The sequence below is a fragment of the Heloderma suspectum genome, chromosome 5 (assembly GCF_057233095.1).
Source record: "Heloderma suspectum isolate Gila_16-S chromosome 5, 16-S_ref, whole genome shotgun sequence".
Classification (NCBI taxonomy): domain Eukaryota; kingdom Metazoa; phylum Chordata; class Lepidosauria; order Squamata; family Helodermatidae; genus Heloderma; species Heloderma suspectum.
The window spans coordinates 225,267,802-225,288,443 of record NC_139462.1 but is presented as its reverse complement, the minus strand read 5'-3'; the positions used below and the strand labels follow the sequence as shown (position 1 = coordinate 225,288,443).

The 20,642-nt window shown below is 46.2% G+C and overlaps 1 protein-coding gene across 2 annotated transcripts in view; it reads right to left on the bottom strand.

The window, feature by feature from the left end:
* MINDY4 (MINDY lysine 48 deubiquitinase 4) overlaps positions 1-20,236 on the bottom strand; it is a 152,336-nt gene extending 132,100 nt beyond the window's left edge. The window contains exons 1-2 of one of the 2 annotated variants that reach the window (XM_084859438.1): positions 20,155-20,236; positions 14,799-14,918 (exon numbers count right to left, since the gene is read on the bottom strand). In XM_084859438.1, coding sequence (XP_084715564.1) covers positions 14,799-14,918; positions 20,155-20,217 — 183 coding nt within the window. In that variant the 5' untranslated portion in view covers positions 20,218-20,236. The remainder of the gene's footprint in view (positions 1-14,798; positions 14,919-20,154) is intronic. The other variant, XM_084859440.1, reaches the window with a different exon arrangement.
* Positions 20,237-20,642: the final 406 nt, after the last annotated feature.

The following is a 20,642-nucleotide window of genomic DNA, read 5'->3' as shown; positions in this document are numbered from 1 at the left end:
TCACTATCCTGTCTCTGGGGTTATCCCCAGGGCACAGAATTCTCAGCATGTAGACTTAAAGACAGAAGCCTGAACTGTTGACATCATGGTTTCTGTTCTTCCAGCCAGGGTGCTTTTTGATGTGGCCTGAACAGCAGGTGTGGAAAAATGGAGCTTAGTGACAAGTTACCACATTACTAGGTCTTACTGTCCGCTGGACTGTTAAGAAGTTCAAAAGGCATTGAAACTGAGCTTATTTAAGGCAATAGGCTATATGAACCTCCCATCAGGTTTTGTTTGCATATAAGAGCGGCGTAGAGAGCATAAGACAGTATAGATAGGTGTAGGAGGGATAGCTAAGAGCCAGAGATCGGTTCCACGGGCCCAGTTTGAGCCAGAGTGAATTTGGGGAAGTGAACGTTGGGGTAGCAGAGTTGTTTGGCTTTGCTGAAGAGAAGTCTATGGGAAAAGCTTGTCACTGATGCACCTTTTCTTAGACAAGTTGCCAGCTGCAGGCTACAGAGATGGGATACTTAAAGAGAAGGAGAAGTTGGGGACTTTTCGAGTTTCTGGGGAATAAACAGATATATCGGCAGTGATGTTAGTAAATACGAGGCACTTAAATTTAGAGTAAGGGGCTTAGAAGGAGATAGTTCACCTGATGAGACTGCTCTGATAACCAGTCAGCAAGCTTAAAACATAATAGATACTAAGTATGGAAGGCATGGAAATCGGCATAGAACAAGGATATAACCCAGAGTTTCTCTGCAGCTGTCAGGTTCTGCCTTGGTTAAGTATTCCTAGGGTCTCTTCCAACTGCATATAAGGGGCCTTTGAGATAAGGCAGATCCTTCCTGGTAATTAGCCTAAGCTAATCCTATTCTTTTTCTGCTGCTGCATTAAGTATGAAAAGTGTGCATGCATGTTACTTTTTTCTAATAAAATTCTTATTTATTTGTATCCTGCCTTTTCCCCCAATACTGGGATTCAAGGCGGCTTTACAACGTTAAAACCTGTATAATTAAAACCTAGAAATAGAAATACAACTGTACAAAAGTTAAAATATAATTAAATCATCGATATCAACATTGTCAAAATATTAAAACGTTAAGAGACAACCACAGCAACAAAAATAGTATTCATACATCACATTTTTACAGGTCCAGGCTAGTTATCCCCAAAAGCCTGCTGGAACAAAAAAGTTTTTACATGCCTATGAAAGCATATCGAGGAGGGTGCCACTCTCATCTCCCTGGGAAGTCTCCCTGCCTTGGGGCAGCCACGGAGAAGGCCCTCTCCGCAAGAGGGGCTTCCCCTGAAGATCTCAGGGCACGAATAGGCTCCCAGGGGAGAATACGGTCTTTCAGATAACCTGGACCCGAGCCGTATAGGACTTTATAGGACATGACCAGCACTTTGAATTGTGCCCGAAACAGATTGGGAGCCAGTGAAGCTGTTTTAACAGGAGAGTTGTATGCTCCCTGTAACCAGCCCCAGTCAGCAGTCTGGCAGCAGCTCTTTGAACCAGCTGAAGTTTCCGAACACTCTTCAAAGGCAGCCTCAGATACAGCGTGTTACAGTAATCCAAACGGGATGTAACTAAGGCAGGTGTCACTGTGGCCAAGTCAGACATCTCAAGGAACAGGTGCAGCTGGCGCGCTAGCTTTAAATGTGCAAATGCACTCCTGGCCACCGCTGAAACCTGGGCATCCCGGCTCACGGCTTAATCCAGAAGTACACCCAAGCTGCGAACCTGTGTCTTCAGGGGGAGTGTAACCCCATCTAGCACAAGCTGTATCCCTGTTCCCTTCTCTACCTTTCAACTGACCAGGAGCACCTCTGTCTTGTCTGGATTAAGCTTCAATTTGTTGTCCTCATCCAGTCCATTACTGCCAACAGACACCGATTTAGCACCCTGACAGCTTCCTTGGAATTAGTTGGAAAGGAAAAGTAGAGTTGGGTGTCATCAGCGTACTGGTGACACCAAACCCCAAAACTCCAGACAACCTCTCCCAGTGGTTTCATGTATAGCTTAAATAGCATGGGGGACAAAACAGAACCCTGAGGGTCTCCACAAGCCAATGGCCAAGGAGTTAAATGGGAGTCCCTCAGCACCACTTTCTGGGTCTGCCCCTCCAAGAAGGAATGGAGCCACTGTAAAACAATGCCTCCAAGTCCCATCCCAGCGAGGCGGCCCAGAAGGATACCATGGTTGATGGTATCGAAAGCCACTGAGTGGTCCAGCAGAACCAACAGGGACACACTCCCCCTGTCTAGTTCCTTGTGTAGGTCATCCACCAAGGCGACCAAAGCTGTTTCTGTCCCATAACTGGGTCTGAAGCCAGATTGAAATGGATCTAGATAATCTGTCTCATCCAGGAATCTCCGGAGTTGTAAGGCTACCACGCGCTCCAATATCTTGCCCAGAAATGGAATATTGGAGGCTGGCTGATAATTATCCAATATGGTGGGGTTCAGGGAGGGCTTTTTTTAACAAAGGTCTCACCACCGCCTCCTTCAAGCAGGCTGGAACTCTAAAAGTATTTTATTCTATTTTAAAGAGGTAGGTGTGTGTGTGTGTGTGTGTGTGTGTGTGTAAGTCAGTGCATCTCAGTATCCAAGCAGCCCCTTGTAGCATGCGCTAAATTTCATTAGACACGAACTGGGAACTTGTCATAATTTTTAAGCAGGTGGTTTGAGGAAAAATTGCCAGTAAATTTTAATTCCCGACCAGACTGTCATTTGGTGGTTTTTCAGGTAGTATGTATTTGGAAAGTGTCTGAACCAGTGTATTCAGATGAAATTTCTTTTAGAAGTTCAGAATGTAAATAACGTTGGTAGTTCAAAAATACACGGCATATAGTACTCACATTCTGAACCATAAATCTCCATCTTCTTTTGTTGACAGGACTACAAACATCAGCAGACGGGTTACAGTAAACAGAAAGCATTGGTGTTGAAATCAGGAGCGATGGGGGCTACTGTGGTTCGGCTTTGCTGCGTGCAGGGCTTGTATAACTGGGGAAAGCCTGCGTACAGGGAAGCGTGGACAAGGGTATAATGCAGTTACTCCCCACATGCAGTTGGGTTAGAGCGCAAATGATGTCAAGTAGGCGTGGCCATGCCCACTGATGTCTGGGCCATGGCCATGGCCACCTGACAGGTGCCCCCCACCCAAAAGTAGCTCTGCATCCCTGAACGCTATGGATGTAGGAAGTTGACCTGTGCAGAGTCAAACCATTGGTCCATCTAGTCCAGTATTGTCTACATTACTTGGCAGTGGTTCTCCAGGGTTTCAGGCAAGAATTTTCCCTGCTCTACCTGGAGGTGCCAGGAACTGAACCTGGGGCCTTCTACATAGAAAGCGTATGCTCTACCACTGAGCCGCAGTGCTTCTACAACAAATTGGTGCTGCATACAATGGCCAGAAAAAGCCTTCACAGCTTCAAGCACTGCAGTCACCTAGAAGGACTGGATTACGGTCAGTCCTGTTGGATCCACTGTCTGCAGTGCTTACATCCATTTTCTCTTATGTATATTGAGTCTCAGTTGGGCCTAGAACTGTTTCTTTGGATCCCTTTGTTTAAACCCCATAAAATCTCTGGCCTCCAAGCCTTCAGTGGCCCCATCGGTCCCATTTTGCTTAAATATCTCATTTTGTTCCTGGCCTCCCCCATGTAGACAGGGATACCACACTTGCCCCTGGTGTGTGGCAAGCTCTTTAGTTCGGTGGCCTCCCAAGGGCCTGGTACCCTAATGTCTGGTTGCTTGACAAGCCCAGTGGTCCATTGGCTGTCATTTCTTCCCTGAAATACATTTGAGCCATTGAACTGCCACATAGCCTCCCCACACTTTGTCTGAGACCACCCACTTCTGGATCCATCTGCAGGCTTGCCAAAGGCTTCCTTTTGCTCTGATTTGAGGAGTTTCCCTGCATCCCAACACTGCCTTCGGGAAGGATCTGATAGGATCCTGGGAAAGGTAACTTCACACTACTCTTTTTTCTGGAGCTAATTTCCCTACAAATCATGGCCTCTATCCCTGTACTTGCTTTTCTGTTGTGTGCCTACGTATGTTGAGTGTGGATGGACCAAACAAAACAGGAAGTATCCCATAACAGCAGTATACCAGCAAAACAACTGGATTGGGCTTACTGGTGATTAAGTATTTTTATCTGTGTGGTTTAAAAGCATACATCTAAACAAAAGAGAATACAATATTATTGTGTTGGGAAAACCTAACCATACCCCAAACTGACGAATACCAAATGGATCAAAATCGTTTCGACATACAGTGTAACTCCGTGGTCTAGTACAATTATGACATTGTCTAGTATATAAAAAGTATGCCAAAGAATTAACAAACATCTGTATTCAAATACACTGTACACAACAGATTCCTCGCAATTACTAACATTAGATGCTGCAGTAGTTAAATCAAGTTACAAGTCTTGCCTAACCACCTCTAACATGTACCAACCAAGGCATGTACATATTATGATGGTAAATTGCAAGGGGGTCGAAGGCTCCACTATAAACGCCTATTTTTGAGAGTGACACGAAAGTGCAGTAGTTATACACAGTTAACCGATAAAATAATGGTAGCTCTGAATGCTGCCTGAACAGGGGCCTTCAAGGTATCTATCTGCTCACACAGTATGAGTATGGAGGGAACATCAGTCTATTTTTAACCAGTTTGGGTTGCAAGCTTGGGTGCAGCCTTGCCCTTATCATCCAGTGGGGAGAATTGTGGCCATACCTCCTTCCCACTCCCTGCTTCTCCATCGTTCCTCCTTAGGCCCATCACGGTCAGCCAATTTTTCCGAGGGCAGCCAGTGCAGGTCTTTACAGCACACTGGCTGGGAATCTCTGACTACCCCTTCTGAGGTTGGACCACTGTGCCTGACCTTGGAAAGGGTTTCTGAGCACTCCTATGGATTTTGGGACGCTCTTTCAAGGACCATAGGATTGCTCTCTGGTATACTTTTGGGTTATAACATTAAAGATAACAATCATACTAATTTTGGTACAGAAGCCTCAAACCCAGTAATAACAAATCATCTGTGTATACAGCTGGCTTATATTCAGCCTGCTCATGCACAAAACTATAAATGTCTCTGCATAACTAATTGCACATGTCAAGGGCTGCAAGAACAAACCAAATAACAAGGGAGACAAAAAACAGTTCTGCCTTGAGTCCCTTTCCAAACTAAAGAAACTTGATCGAATTCTATTTGTCATCGCTCGTGACACAGAAGAGATATAGAATTCTAATCCATCTTAAATGCTGTGGAAATGCACATTTTTCTAAGGTCACAAACGTAAGCTGCCAATATAATTTGTTAGTCGCTTTCCTAGCATTGGGTGAAATAATCACAGCTGAGTCTGTTCTTTTAGAATTCAGAGCAATGGGGGTCTACTGGAGACCTTAAATTATCTGCTCTCTGTCTCAGGCAAATAAATCCCTCTTGATCAGAATGTACTAATGTATGTTTCACGCTGAAGTGTATTAGCAAGAATTGTCATTAATATTTTAGCATCCACGGTAAAGAAATTGACCTATAATTTCCAGTTGGTGTGGACTTTGCCAGGTTGAAAGATAACTAACATAAGTTTCCCATCTTTTTCTTAGGTGTGAAAACCACCTAGGTATGGAAACTATAAAGTTCAAAGACACAGGCAAGAAGTTACCTGCAATCTGCCAGGGTAATATAGATATGCCTCATTCTGGGGAAAAAATCCCTTTATATAAGGAAAGGCTAATCTTGGACTGTATATATAGAAAATTTCTCAGGCTAATAGTACAGCCTTATGCAAGTTTACTCAGAAGTAAGCCCCACTGTATTCAGGTAAGTGTGCATAGGATTCCAATCATTTACCATTCCTTTTACCATTATTTAAATGACTCAAATCAAAACTTTGGTTATCATGTCTGTCCATGTTTATCTCAGAGTATGTCATAATTATTAATTACTTTAATATTTAATACCTGAGTCTACAATGTTTTGAAAACATTGGGCAGAGAATAATTCCTATATGATGAAAAATCATATAACTGTCTCCTTCTCCTTTAAAATAATGATGTGATCTACTGTCACTGAAGTAGCAACTCTGTAACAAAACAAACCCTTAAAAAAATTTCTTAGCTTTTCCTGGCATGAGAAATCTTGAATGGTGGGATAAGCGGAAAGAGATGCAGCTTTAAGAAATATGGTTTATCATGAATTGTTCATAAGATAGTTCATGCTGCTCATAAGGTATTCAAGAAATATCATTTATTGGAATAGATGTCAAGAAAAGGGCTGTATTTGAGTGGATAGACTGGAAAAGCTAAGAACCGGCCTCTTGGCGATTATAAAATACTAGTCACAGTTCCACAGAGATTGAAATGTTCTGACGTCTTCTTTTTGTCATTTTTATTTTCATTGAATAAAACCTGCCCTTCAACTTTTAAGAGATTTAAGATTAAATTCTGACTGCTCTCCACAGGAACATAAATATAGAGGAGTCACATGAATCCTTTGCACTTTGGGGCTGTCCTGTACAGATTACTTCAGCTAGTTTAGAGGGCAGGTTTTACTTATTACTGTCTAAGGAAGTTCCCTTGTGTTGACAACCTGGTTACAGTTGTTAAGGTACTTCTACTTTTAGAAACTCCTGCATGACAACAGTAACATCTGGGTATGTTTGACATGGAGTTTCTTCCCCCCCACCCCCTAAGCACAGTGGTTTATACTTGCTGATGATATGATAGCAGTCAATCTCCCTTTCGCTCAGATGCCTGAGCCGCTTTTCAAGCAGAAGAACCAAAGCTTGGATCTTAGATTCCCCTAAGTAGGGGGCAACCATTGTCGAAGATTTCAAAATTACTAAATCTGCAATCCTCCACCTGCTTAACCAAGAGTAAATCTCCTTGGGACTTACTTCTGAGTAGACACGTATAGAATTGCACTGTGTGGATTTCAGATTAACTATGCAACAATAGTTGCTTAACAACTATGCATGATTATTCTAACAAGAACTGTAGCTTATTCCCATTGTCGCTTTGCAATTTGCTAGTGGCGGAAATAGGGTTGGATCCAGTGGTGTCATAACGCTGATGGAAGATGTCAGCAGGATGGGGCACGGGTGATTCCGTGTGTGTGCGTGCACGCAAACATCCTGTGCTCTCAAAATCTGCTCTGGGGGGCTGGGGCACCCTCCGGAGCAGATTTGCGGGCAGGACAGAGGGCTGCAGGAAAGAAGAGAGAGGGAAAATTGGTGTTTGTTCTACTCAGCAGGTCTTTTTAAGAAGGAGTGTGTATTAGGCAGTCAGTTCACTAGAAATAATTGCAAGTGATCTAAAACACAGTGCCCTCTTTCCTCGCTACATCGCACCCTCCTTCTGTCCTGAATTTGGAATTATTACACAAACTAACAACCCTTATATACCTGAAAGCTGGCATTCTGACTAGGGTGCCTAAGTTTAGGGAGTTGAGCTGACCATGCTATGTTTTTCCTCTGTAAAGCTCTTTGTTCTATACGCTGAAATTGAACGTTTTTGCCAGGTTTCACATAATGCTTAATGGGGTGGCTTCAAATCCATACTGTATGCCGTACCCCCCCCCCCCGCCGCCGCCAAAGCCTGCATGCATGTTCAAGTCAGCTCTATGAACACGATGACCAGATGTGATGGGGTCTGTTAATTAATTAAATTTCTTAATTGCCCATCTGGCTGGTCACCTGGCCACTCTGGGGGATGTACAACAATACAACAATCAAAAACAGTAAAATCAAACATTAAAACACAATGTTCTAAAAATACCCTAACCCACCCCAAATGCTTCCCTGAACAACCTAGTTTTCAATGCGTGGCAGAAGCTCATTAGAGGGGGCATGGCAGAGTTACCTAGGGAGGGAGTTCTACAGAGAAGGCCCTGGCCCTCATCCCCACCAGCCTGGCTGATCTTGTTGAGTGGCCTGTCTGGTATTGCTGGAGGTGCTCCTTGAGATAGGCTGGGCTGGAACCATATAGGGTTTTGAATTTGGCCCGGAAAACAACTGGTAGCCAGTGCAACTCCTTCAGCACCAGAGTGATGCAATCACACTGGCAGCTGCCTTTAATCAGGCGAGCCGCGGTGTTCTGTACCAGCTGCAGCTTCCGAACCATCTTCAAGGGTAACCCCACGCAGAGCACATTACAGTAGTCTAAACGAGAGGAGACCAGGGCATGTACTACCAATGGGAGCACGTGGTCGGGAAGGTAGGGGCACAGCCACTGTATCAGATGGAGTTGGTACAGTGCTGCCTAGTTCACAGCTGGGAATCAAAAATGACCCTCAGGCTGCGGACCTGGTCTTTCAAGGGTAGCCGTATGCCATTCAACACCAGGTCAGCATCCCCGTGTCTCCCACCAAAAGTACCTCGGTTTTGTCAGGATTCAGCTTATTCTTCCCCATCCAGCCACCCACTGTCTCCAGACACCTGGACAGGGATTCTACTGCCAACCTTGCTGAGGGTTTAAACGAGGTAGAGCTGCGTGTCATCTGCATATTGCTGACACCGCACCCCAAATCTCCTGATGATAGCCCCCAGCGGCTTCACATAGATGTTAAACAGCATCGGGGAGAAGATGGAACCCTGTGACACCCCACAAATGAGCGGCCATGGGTCCGAAACCTCTCCCAGTATTACTCTCTGGTACCTGCTGGAGAGGAAGGACCGGAACCACCGTAATACAATGTCTCCAATGCCCAGCCCTTCCAGGCGGTCCAGGAGGATACTGTGAACAATGGTATCGAAAGCTGCTGAGAGGTTGAGGAGAATGAGAAAGGAGCGTTCACCCCTATCCAGAGCCCTCCTCTTATCATCCACCAAGGCCATTTCTGTCTCATGCCCAGGCCTGAAGCTCAATTGAAGTGGATCTAGATAATTGGCTTCTTCCAAGTATGCCTTCAACTGCATCGCCACCACCAGCTCAATCACCTTGCCCCAAAATGGCAGATTTGAGACTGGGCAAAAGTTGTTCAAGACTTGGGGAACCAAGGAGGGCTTCTTTAAGAGCAGTCTTATCACTGCCTTCTTGAGGGCTGATGGCACCACTCCTCCTCAAGCGAGGTGTTTACCACCGCCCTGATCCCCCTCACACAGTCTCTCTCTGCAGTTCATAATGAGCCAGGATGGGCAAGGATCAAGTAAGCAGGTGGTTGGCTTTACAGATGAAAGCACCTTGTCCACTTCATCAGAAGGAAGACGCTGGAAGCAATCCCACAAAACCAGTCTGCCATAGGCTGCCTCTCGCTCACTAACTGTATCCACAGCACACGGAATAACAGTCCTGATCCAATCAATTTTATCCTCAGAGTGCCTTGCCAAGGCCTCACAGGAGGCCTTAGAATGCTCCAGCGGTTCTGGAGCAACTGGACCGCCCAGGCTCAAGACTGCTTGGAACAGCCTCCTGGGACAGCACTCTGCAGACATGATAGAGGCAGCATAATATTCCTTTTTTGCTGCCTTCTTTGCCACGTGATAGGCTGAAGATACAGCTCTAGCCCGTGTCCGATCGTCTTCAGAGCGAGACGTCCACCACCAGCGCTCTAACCATCTCACCCCATGTTTCAGAGTTTGCAGCTGCAGATTTAACCATGGTGCATTTCGAACCCTGTCCAGGGCAAGAGGGCGTTTCGGAGCCACCCGATCTAATGCCCCAGTGATTGTGGCATTCCAGCCATCCAGCAGGGTTTTGACCGAGTGGCTGTTTGCGTGCTCCAGAGAATCCCCAAGCGTGTGCAGGAATCTGTTCAGATCCATAAGACACCTGGGGCGGACCATTTTAATGAGTCCTCCACCCCTGCAGAGGGGTTGTGGAACCAAGAACTCCAATGTCACCAGGTAGTGACCTGACCATGACAAGGGGGTGGTGGATACACCTCCGACTTCCAGATCACTCCCCACTTCTCCAGAAACAAACACAAGTTCTAGTGCATAGCCGGCTACATGGGTGGGCCCAGTTGAAATCGGGTGCAGCTCCCACTAAGCCATGGACTCCATGAAGTCTTGAGGTGCCCCCATGAGGACGGCCTCTGAATGTACATTGAAGTCCCTCAACACCAATAAGTTAGGGGACTGCACACTAGGGGTGGACGAAAGTAAAATAGTGTTGCCCTTATTTTCGCTGTAGTCGACGTAAATCTTTACGTAGACTACAGAGACCAAATAAGGAACGGGAATGGCGGCTCCCTATGGGGGCCACCATTATCCGTACGCGCTTTTTTTTTTTTTTTTAAAGTCACCCGTGATAGGCTACGTGATGATTTACGTAGCCTATCACGGCTGACTTTGCAAATCTAGCCGTGATAGGCTACGTTAATCGTCATGTAGCCTATCACGGGGGCGTTTTTGTTTTTTTTCTTTGATTGGAATGGCGGTGGCGGCAGCCGGTCGAAAGACTGGCTTCTGCTCCCGCCCTGGACGAACACCCGCCGAACCGCCGGCCGGACCCGCCGCCGGGAGGGACATTCGCCAAAGGTAAGTCCCGTCCCGGCGGGGGGTGGGGGGGCGGAAAATTTCTTCCCGAAACTTGTTCGGGGAGAAATTCTCCGTCATCCCTACTGCACATACACATCAGAGACCACCTCAAGCACCTTGGCCAGGTAGTCAGTCGTGCAGCGGGGTGGGTGGTACAGAAGCAGAATCCCCAGACTTCCCTTCTGGACCAACCTCCAGTACATGCACTCAGCAACCTTGGTCTCCCAGAGAGGGGGTCTGGTGAAAAGAAAACCAAGGACTCCCAGTAGATAACAGCCACTCCCCCTCCCCGATCCCCAGCTCTCGGCTGCTGTGCATACGAAAATCTAGCTGGGCATATGGCCACAAGAGTTGGAGCAGCGGCTTCAGCCAGTCAAGTCTCCCCAGTACATGCCAGGTCCTCACCCTCACCCAGGATCACATGTCATGGATGAAGGAATTTTTCTGGGTAACAGACCTGGCGCTGCAGAGCAACAGACAAAGCCCAGAAGGTGGAGTCACACCTCCCCCAGCCATCCTTTGGCTCTGGACAGGCCCAGAACAGGAGACGGATACTACTACACATTTCTCCCTTGTTCCCCTTACCTGGCATGGCCTGCCCCTAGCGCTCTGCCAGCACCTGCTGCCCAGCCTCTGTATATTTTGGCCCCCAACGCTCCCCCCACTGCCTCTGTCAGGTGGACACATGCCTCCCTCACTTCTGCCTATCAGGCAGGCTACCCATCCCTAAAACACAAAACCCCCAATAAACCCACCACCCACCAAACAGTTAAAACAAAAACCAAGCAGAAACCATTAAAACTAAGACCAGGACAAGGCCTCCTGCACCCTCTGCTCCTCTGTGGCTCGCCGAAGTGGCTCACCAAAGCCCATGGTGTCCTCTGGGAGCTGCAGGCTGTGTCCCCAGTGGCTCTGTCTTCTTTTGTTAAGTTACAGGTTGATGTTTGCAGGCTCTCCTTGCCCCCACATGTTCTGCAGCACCTAACCAAACCCAGAGCCTTCTTCCATCAATCTTAATCCACAGCTCTGTGTAGGCAACTCTGGGTATGGAACATAACTGAATTTCTAATTCTACAGGCAGTGCTTAGTTGGGTCCGGGTGATGAAGGGAAGGAAACAAATTTAGCTGAGTCACAGATTTTGCTGGGATAATAAATTGGCCAGAACTTCATTGACTTTCACTTGACTAGGCATGGCTGCAACATAGGATGTGGATCCTGTCATCGGCCAGCCTGTCTGCTCTCTGGTCCCCCCTTCCTGGCCCACATGCCACGAGCGCCGGTGGTGGATGGCAGAGCCAGGGGCTTGCTATGCTGCAGACTACTAATGTGAACCCTTTTCCACCACCCCAGTTGTGGTCAGCTTGCTTGGTGCCATGTCCCTGAGATCCTTCACGTGGTGATCAGAGGGGAGCCCAGTGAGGGAGTGGGGAGTCCAGTCCCGGCCAATGCCTATCATGCCTAGGGATGTGCAGACTGTGTAAAACTTGCTCCCTCTGTGTTTTGCAGATTGTCAGGTGCCTTTTGTTCCGTCGTCTGCTCACAGATGGATGCGATTTTTTTGTTGTTGTGCGGAATAATATGCAAATAATTACATACGTATTTACATAACTTACCTTAGTATGTAATATTTAGCATATTGTTCCCATTTCATTCAATGTTTTCCTCAGCAGAAAGGCACTTATTTTCCTACGAATTTATATGCGTAAATTTCAGGAAAGTAAAAAGAATCATCCAAAAAGTCCACAGACTCTGCGTGGCCTGAGGAGGGCACTCAGCAGCGGATTCCACAGGTCGGATTCTTAGAAATCTGAGCTCATTTTATTCCGACTCGAATCTCTCCAGCATCCCTGATCATGCCTACATAAAGTCATAAACATTATAAAATGAAGCATCCACAAAGAACTTACTGTCAGTCCAGATTAACTTATTGATAGTGGCATTAATCTTGCAGAGGGGAAGACAAAAAGCCCTGCACTGTCTTTGCCAGTTGGTGTGCAGGTAAAATTCCTTCCCAGTTCCGTTAACTGGGAACTACTTCTAACATATTGCTACCCTGGGTGGGAGGGTGCGAACGTCAGTGACTGCAATGCTGTGTGGCTGCATGGGATGCCTGCTTTTAGGGGCCGCACGTTGAACTGGACTGGGAACAAAGGACAGAGATCTCACTTCACCCATCGGAGCGCCTGTTGGCTCAGCAGGCCTCTCCCTGGGAAGGTGCCAAAATTCGCCAGCCTTCCCTCCCCTTCGCTGCTGGCCTGCACGCCTGCGCAAATCACAGCTCTCCAGGGAAGCTAAGCAGGGTCAGCCCTGGTTCGTCCCTGGATGGGAGACTGCCTGGGAATGGGAATTAGGCTTCCTGCACTGAGCAGGGGGTTGGACTCGATGGTTTTGTAGGCCCCTTCCAACCCTATGATTCTATTCTAAGTGGGGAACTCCGCATAGGCTACCTTGGACTCCAAAGCAGCAGTAATACAAGCTGAATGGTTTTCAGGGGCCTTTACTTGGGGTAATTAATGTCATCGGTAGCCGTGTTACTATACCATATTACATCACATCTCCTGACTCAACCTTTTTAAGACATGGGTAAAATTGTAGCGGAATATGCCTTGTACTACGTGGAATTAGTAAGAATTTATTGTATTTTGTAGACTTGACTAGTTCTGTGCGTGTGTGTGTGTATGAGTAATAGAATGTGTTCTTGGAATTGAAGGAAGGCTGCCGCAAGTATGTTGATCCAGAACTGGAAGCCGCGAGTGGCTTAATTTAGCAGGGATACCTTTGTTTAGGTGTTGCTGGTGTCAATGGCAGGCCTCACAATCCTACTTCTAGTCACCAGGTCAGGTGCTTTGGTCAGTGTCTCTCCTCACACTGCCACTTTTAGGCTCTCACCCACAACCCTCTGTTTTTGTATTGTGATGCTTCACCACTCTCTAAATTTCTGCCACCAATAACCCTTTTAGAGCTGGTTTCTTTCTTTTTTGTAGCACAGACCACACAGCCAGCACATGGGGGTTATTCCACGAAAGCCTTCCTAATAACGAAGAAGGAAACTGTCTTGTAAAACTGAAAACAAAGAGGGTTTATTTGGTACAACAGGACTGGAAATAGGAACCGGGTTGGGATGAGGAAAAGAGATCAGGGATGAGGATTAAAACAAGGCAACACCGTAAACTGCACAATATAACTCTTGCTTTTAGTTCTATACTCAAAATCTCTCACATCCTCTCTCTCACTATTTGACACACTAATTCACAGACTGTCACACTAGATGTTCTCTTATCTCCCAATCTAATCTCAGACTTATCTAGCTGTTCCCATCTATCTTACTCCCAGACTTATCTGACTCTCCAGAGCAATCACGCCACCTTTTATGCACAAGGTCCCATCCAATCACACCGTGATCCATTCTCACTAAGCCACTCCCCCTTTCTTCCACTTGCCAAACCCCGCCTCACACTCACCTGTCAGTCATTCCAGATACATACTAGCCACCATGCATATATACAAACGTTTACTATTTACATATTGTACATGTGGAATCACCACACCTGGTTACACTGAGAACAGTGGGAATGGTCGTAAGACCAGGTCTGAAATTAAGGATGACGTCATCGACTTCATGGGGGTTATAAAAGACTAGGGTTTGATTTGTCTGGGAGATAAATCCTGGGAGAACGAGAAACCCGCCATACATGCTTGGGCTGGCTTCGCTTCGCCCACCATCCCTTCCATTTAGGCAAATATGAAACTTTGATATTGACTGCTAGATTGAGAGGAACCTAGGTTTTATTACATGGAAAATATGCTTGCTATTATTTTCATTATACTCTTAAGGATCATGACTTGTGTTTATTGGGATGTTCGTAATCTGCCTCATCTTAGCTAAAGCTTGTTATCCTCTTAGACTGTTTGAGCAATAAGTATATATTTAATACCGTATTTGTGTTGTCTGGCTTGCGAGAGGTTTCAGGGACCACTAGGGCTTCAAGAATTAATGAATGCGTAAACACTTGGTAGAGGTTTGCAAGTCTATAATGAGTGGGGTCTGTCCTTAAAGCCGTTGTCTTGATGTGGTGAATCTCAGATGCGCCCATTCCTGTTTGGGAAACAAGCTAGTTGGATGGAGCGAGAAGAAGTTACTTGTCTCAAAATACCTAGCTGTACCTTTACTTTTCACCGGGTGGATGCTTGTGCTGTGCTCTTCCCAAAGACGCAATAAGGGCATATAAGAAGTAATGTGAAATATACATCCTCTCAAGCTTGCTGCTATTTTCAAACCAATTTTGAAGTCTGTATAAGAGATACATGCCTACCTTGTTTTGTTTGTACAAAGATTGCAGGTGTAAAACATTACGGAGCTCATTTCTGTTGTTGATGCTAAGAGCTGTACGTGGGAACTCTTCATCCATTACGATGCTTGTTTTTTTCAAACCCTGTGCAGGGAAGAGAGGAATGCCAGTAACAATGTTGCTTTTATTAAGTTTGCATCTGATTCTTGTTCTGTTCTTTGAATTCTTTGTACACCACCTTGGTTGGTTTCAGAGAGGCAGTATAGAAATATCATAAAGAAATGAGATATCCAGGTGTAAACACCTCAGGACATCTTGGCTATAAATGTCTTTACATTTTTCGGGTGAAGTTGTTGGGACATACTATACATGATTCTCTAGCAATATGATTGGCAAGGCCACAGAGACTTTGGATCAAAGTTACCATGAATGGTAAAACCACTGAAAGTTCTTTGACAAGCCACAACTGGGGCTCCCTTTCTATAAAATGGAAAAAAAAAATTTTAACCTGCAAGTGTATAAAGTTAAGCAGTGGGATGTAGTGGTTGAAGATAACAGGACATTCATTTCTGAAACGCTTGTAGACAATTTGTGTGTAACTCCACATTTTCTAGAAGGCTTGGTTATTGAAACATTGCTTTGGTGGTGGTGGTGGTAATACGCTCTTTTAATATTCAGGCTTGGATGCCCGATAATGTTAAGTAAAGGTCCTGCATAAAGCTTGCAGTTGTCTTCCATGTCAAATGTTTTCAGACCAAACTTAATCTATAACTGTAAGATCCAAAGTTGCCATCCATTTTCTTTTAAATTTCTCATTAGAGGGAAGAATACTTTCAAGATTCTCCGTCCTCTGGGTATACAACTTTTCAAAAGAGTCTAGCAAGGCTTGTGTGTGAGTCTCCAATATCGTAGTTTTCATACTTGGAGGGAGCAATCTGCAGGACATAGGATTTTTTGGATTCCTGGCTCTGCACTTGAAGACAGGGCTTGGAGCCAGGAAACCGCACTCCTCTCCCCCTTGTAGCCAGCGTGGATGGAACTGGACTGGCTGCCTCTCTTCACTCAGTAAACAGAGGACTGAGACTGGAAAGGAGGCATTCCTAGGGGAAGGGGAAGAGGCTGGGGTGTCTGGCTTATGCCTTTTCTTATTTTATTTATTAAATTTATCGCCCATCTGTCTGGTCGCCCAGCCACTCTGGGTGATGTACAGAGTGTATAATAGAACAGTTTTAAAAAATAAAATTCTACAGTAAAATATATATTTCTAAAAATACCCTAAGCCACCCCAAATGCCTGCCTGAATAACCAAGTTTTCAGTGTGTGGCGGAAGCTCATTAAAGAGGGAGCATGGCAGAGTTCCCTAGGGAGGGAATGGGGGTTACCACAGAGAAGGCCCTCATCCTCACCAGCCTAGCTGTCCTGGCTGATGGGACAGAGAGAAGGCCATCTGAGGCTGATCTTGTTAAGCAGCCTGTCTGGTGTTGCTGGAGGCGCTCCTTGAGATAGGCTGTGCCGGAACCATATAGAGTTTTAAAGGTCAAAACCAACACCTTGAATTTGGCCTGGAAAACAACTGGTAACCAGTGCAACTCCTTCAGCTCTGGAGTGATGTGATCTCGCCGGCGGCTGCCTTTAATCAGGCGAGCCGCCGTGTTTTGTACCAGCTGCAGCTTCCAAACCATTTTCAAGGGTAACCCCACGTAGAGCGCGTTACAGTACTGTAAAGGAGAGGAGACCAGAGCATGTACTACCGATGGGAGCAGATGGTCGGGAAAGTAGGGGCGCGGCCGTCGTATCAGATGAAGTTGGTACAGCGCTGTCGGGCTCACAGCTGACACCTGAGCCTCCATGGACAGCTGGGAGTCCAAAATGACTCCCAGGCTGCAGACCTGGTCTTTCAAGGGTAGCCGTACCCCATTCAACACCAGGTCAGCATCCCCCAACCTCCTCTTGTCTCCCACTAAAAGTACCTCGGTCTTGTCAGGGTTCAGCTTATTCTTCCCCATCCAGACACTCACAGTCTCCAGACATTTGGACAGGGATTCTACGGCCAACCTTGGTGAAGATTTGAACGAGAGGTAGAGCTGCGTGTCATCTGCATATTGATGACACCACACCCCAAACCTCCTGAGGGTAGCCCTCAGCGGCTTCACATAGATGTTAAGTAGCATCGGGGAGAGGATGGAACCCTGTGGCACCCCACAAGTGAGCGGCCATGGGTCCGAAACCTCCTCTCCCAGTGCTACCCTCTGGTACGTGCCGGAGAGGAAGGACCGGAACCACCGCAATACGGTGTCTCCAATGCCCAACCCCCTCCAGGCTGTCCAGGAGGATACCGTGGTTAACGGTATCAAAAGCCGCTGAGAGGTCGAGGAGAACGAGGAAGGAGCATTCGCCCCTATCCAGAGCCCTCCTCATATCAGCCACCAAGGCGACCAAGGCTGTTTCTGTCCCAGTCCTGAAGTCCGACTGAAATGGGCTATCACCTCCTCAAGTTCTTTTCCTCCCTGAAGCCTCTGCTGGAGAGGTGAAATTGCCCAGCTAAAATGCAGCATGGGACACACAAGACACCCTTCTCTCTCTGCATAGGATACTTGTAACCCTCCAAGCCTTAAGGGTGCAATCCTATGCATGTTTAGACAGAAAACATGCATGGTTGGCTGGGGATGCGGGGAGTTGTAGGCCTTTTTTCCACTTGAACATGCATAGGATTACACCCCAAATGTTTAAACTTGCCCAAAGACTCACTCATTAGGTACTGTATATCCCTCATGGCATTTAAAAAGATGTATGGTACTTTCTCTTACCAGCATCTTGTATACAAAAACCTAACACAACCTGAATACTTTCTCTCTATTAAGGGGCTCTAATATAGCCCACATTATGATCTCTCCATTCATGAGGTTGCTGCTTTTTAATTTAAGTTTAGCATTCCTGCACCTGTAACAAAGTTACCAGTTTCGCACATTTAACAAGCCCTGCATTCTTAACAAGCTGGTCATGCGATACACATCTCTAAAGTCACCTGAACCCAAGATAAGCCACAACATCACAGGCGAACATAAGAAGCAGCCTTATATTGATTCAGACTTGGTTGGTCCATTTAAGCCAATATTGCCTGCTCCAATCACCTAGAGTCTATGGGAGCAGAGGACTTCCTCCCATCACCTGCCCTTTTAACTGGAGATGTCTGGGATTGAACCTAGGACCTTCTGTGTGAGAAGAAGGTGCTTCAGCCATTGAAATATGTTCCCTCCCCCTTTACTTAGGATTCAGCTGCCATGCTCCCTGGTTTGGGATCATGACCCGGTACAGAGACCACAAAGTGAACAAGTTAAATTTAGTGGTGAACCTAATGCAAACCACACAGATAGCACGACTGCACCAGATAGGCTGGGCTTATATGTCCCTGTGTACCCACACCCCAGAAATAGAGATGACACACTATTTTGGGTAAACTAGGGCCACAACTTTAGTAATTAACTTAATCTGAATTTAATCTGCAGTGGTGAAAAGCAGCGGGGGGTTGCTGATCTTTAAGGGCAAGCATACCCGACCCTAGAGCGGAGGCAGTGAACTATGTCCCGCCTCCCCTTGATATACCTTAAGAGTGTTGTGGGGTGTCCTGAGTCCCCAGACTATAGATGTGTGACCCACTTGAGCCCCAAAAGGCGGTTCTCCCCTGCCCCAGGGCTATAGGTGGCTGGTCCAAGAGCCCCCTTTTCACCTTGAAGATGCTTCTGGGTGTTCCCTCACATGTGCTGCCCACATTGAGGAAGGGACGAACGTATTTAGCAAGCACGACTGCTAATCTCTTAAAAATACACCATTGCCCTCGGCGCTCATTTGTCGAACATCACCTCCATAGAGGTGGAACAATTAAAAAGCAATGCCTGGGTGTAGGGATGTATGAGAACTCGGTTCTCAAATCATTAGAAAATGCCCTGTTTGCAACCCCGAACACAAACACCATCTTTGCAGGCTTTTAGAAGGCTCTGGAGACTTACTTGTTTACTGTGGCGTTCCCCTGATTATGTTTTATCAGATTGGATTAGAGCTGCAATTGGGTTTTAGGTTCTGATGGCAGTTTTGTGGAACTTTTGCTGCTTTTATTACCACATCAGTTTTTTTTATTACGAGTTTTCTTACATTCATTTTATTGTTGTACACCGCCTTGGCAGGGCTCTTTCCCTGAAAGATGGCCTGTTAACATTTTAAATTAAATAATATAGATGGTGCTGTTGGCGGGGGAGTATTGAACTGAGCATGACTCCTGTGGTATGGCATCATTGACCAACTGCCCCTTGGGGTAGGAGACGGGGGGATCTCGAAGAGGGCGAATGCTCAATTGGAGTGTGGGAGGAGAATCGAAAGGGAACTGAAATGCCTTGCAATGGGATTCTAAAACCCAACTGAAAACCACTAGATTTTGAAATGATTCAACATCATTTTCATTAAGAGGTTATCCTAACAGGTCTACCAGGGGCCCCAAATTAATTGGGCTGGGTCCCTTTGCCAGGGACCTGACCAGAACTCCCTTTCTTGCCCTAAACTGCCCCCCTTGAGGCATCTATTAAGAGCATAGGCCCCCCCTGCAGATGATACGAATACTAGTGCTTTTAAGTTCTGCACCAAAAAGTACGAAGCTTGATAAAGGGCCCCCCTGTCTAGGGAAAATTCACTGGATATTGTGCCTCCAATCTTAATTTTTAGAAAGCCATTAGTAGCATTGGGCTTAATAGCATAGGTCAGGTGAGACTGTTCTGCCCAAAGCTGATATTAAGACCTTTCGACATCTTAAAACATGCCCAATAAAATGCAGTGGAAGCTTCTTGGGAGTAGTGAGTCTAGTGACACTGCTCAGATGCTATTAAGGGAAAACAAGAGGGTCTCCCCTACCAACTTCCCCCAGTACTTCAGTATGTAACCTAAAACTACCTCTAACCTTGACTCAATATTAATATTATGACTAATATTTAAGTGAGAGCCCACTGAATCAATGTGGTGTAGAATCCAATCCTGACAAGCTGCAGTTTCTGATATTAAGGAATAGCCATAGGAGTTACATCCATGGGGGTGTCGTAAAATCCTAGAGGATTTTGTGAAGACCCTTGAGCAGGATGCTTGGGAGTGCAAACGGGAATCTGCTTCCGTATTCAATGTAGGGAAAATGAATTGTGGGAAATGTAGTCCTCCAGTTGGTTGCAGCCTGGCTCAAAGCAACCGAAGGCAGAAAATTCATTAATCTTGCCCGAGATTTCTGCTTCTAGCCATGGTGAAAAGCAGGAGGGGAGTGATTTCTATGCTTACTGGGTAAACAAAATGCAGTCCTTAAGGTCTGCAACGCGCGCATGGATCAAAGCGAGCACGAGACTCTTACCTTCTTGCTGAGAAACTCTCTCACCAAAGATGCAGCCACTTCTTCCACAAAGGAGACTTCCATTGTTCACCGCCCAGAGCATGGAGATGGGGGGAGGGGGCTGAGAGAGCTCACGCTTTCCTGTCTGGCTAGCTGATGTTCCTCCCTTTTGCCCGCCCGTCAACTGCTGCCGTCCTGGTCCTTGGCTCAGGTTGCAGCCTGCCTTTCCGTTGGCAGCCTGTGATGTTGTCGTCGGTGTGTTGCCATGGAGATGGCGTCATCGGAAGAGAATCCCCCCCCCCCTTTTGCAGGGTTCTGCAAGAAGAAAACATGTTAAGATATCATCATCATCATCATATTATTATTATTATTATACATTTCTATTTGACCCAGTAATTAACTTTCTCTGGGGTGGATTACAATCATGTAAAAAAACCTAAAATGCCATAGAGAGAATAGTCTCAAGATGCTGTACAAGATTTTATTAGTAAAGAGCCTGACGCATTTTG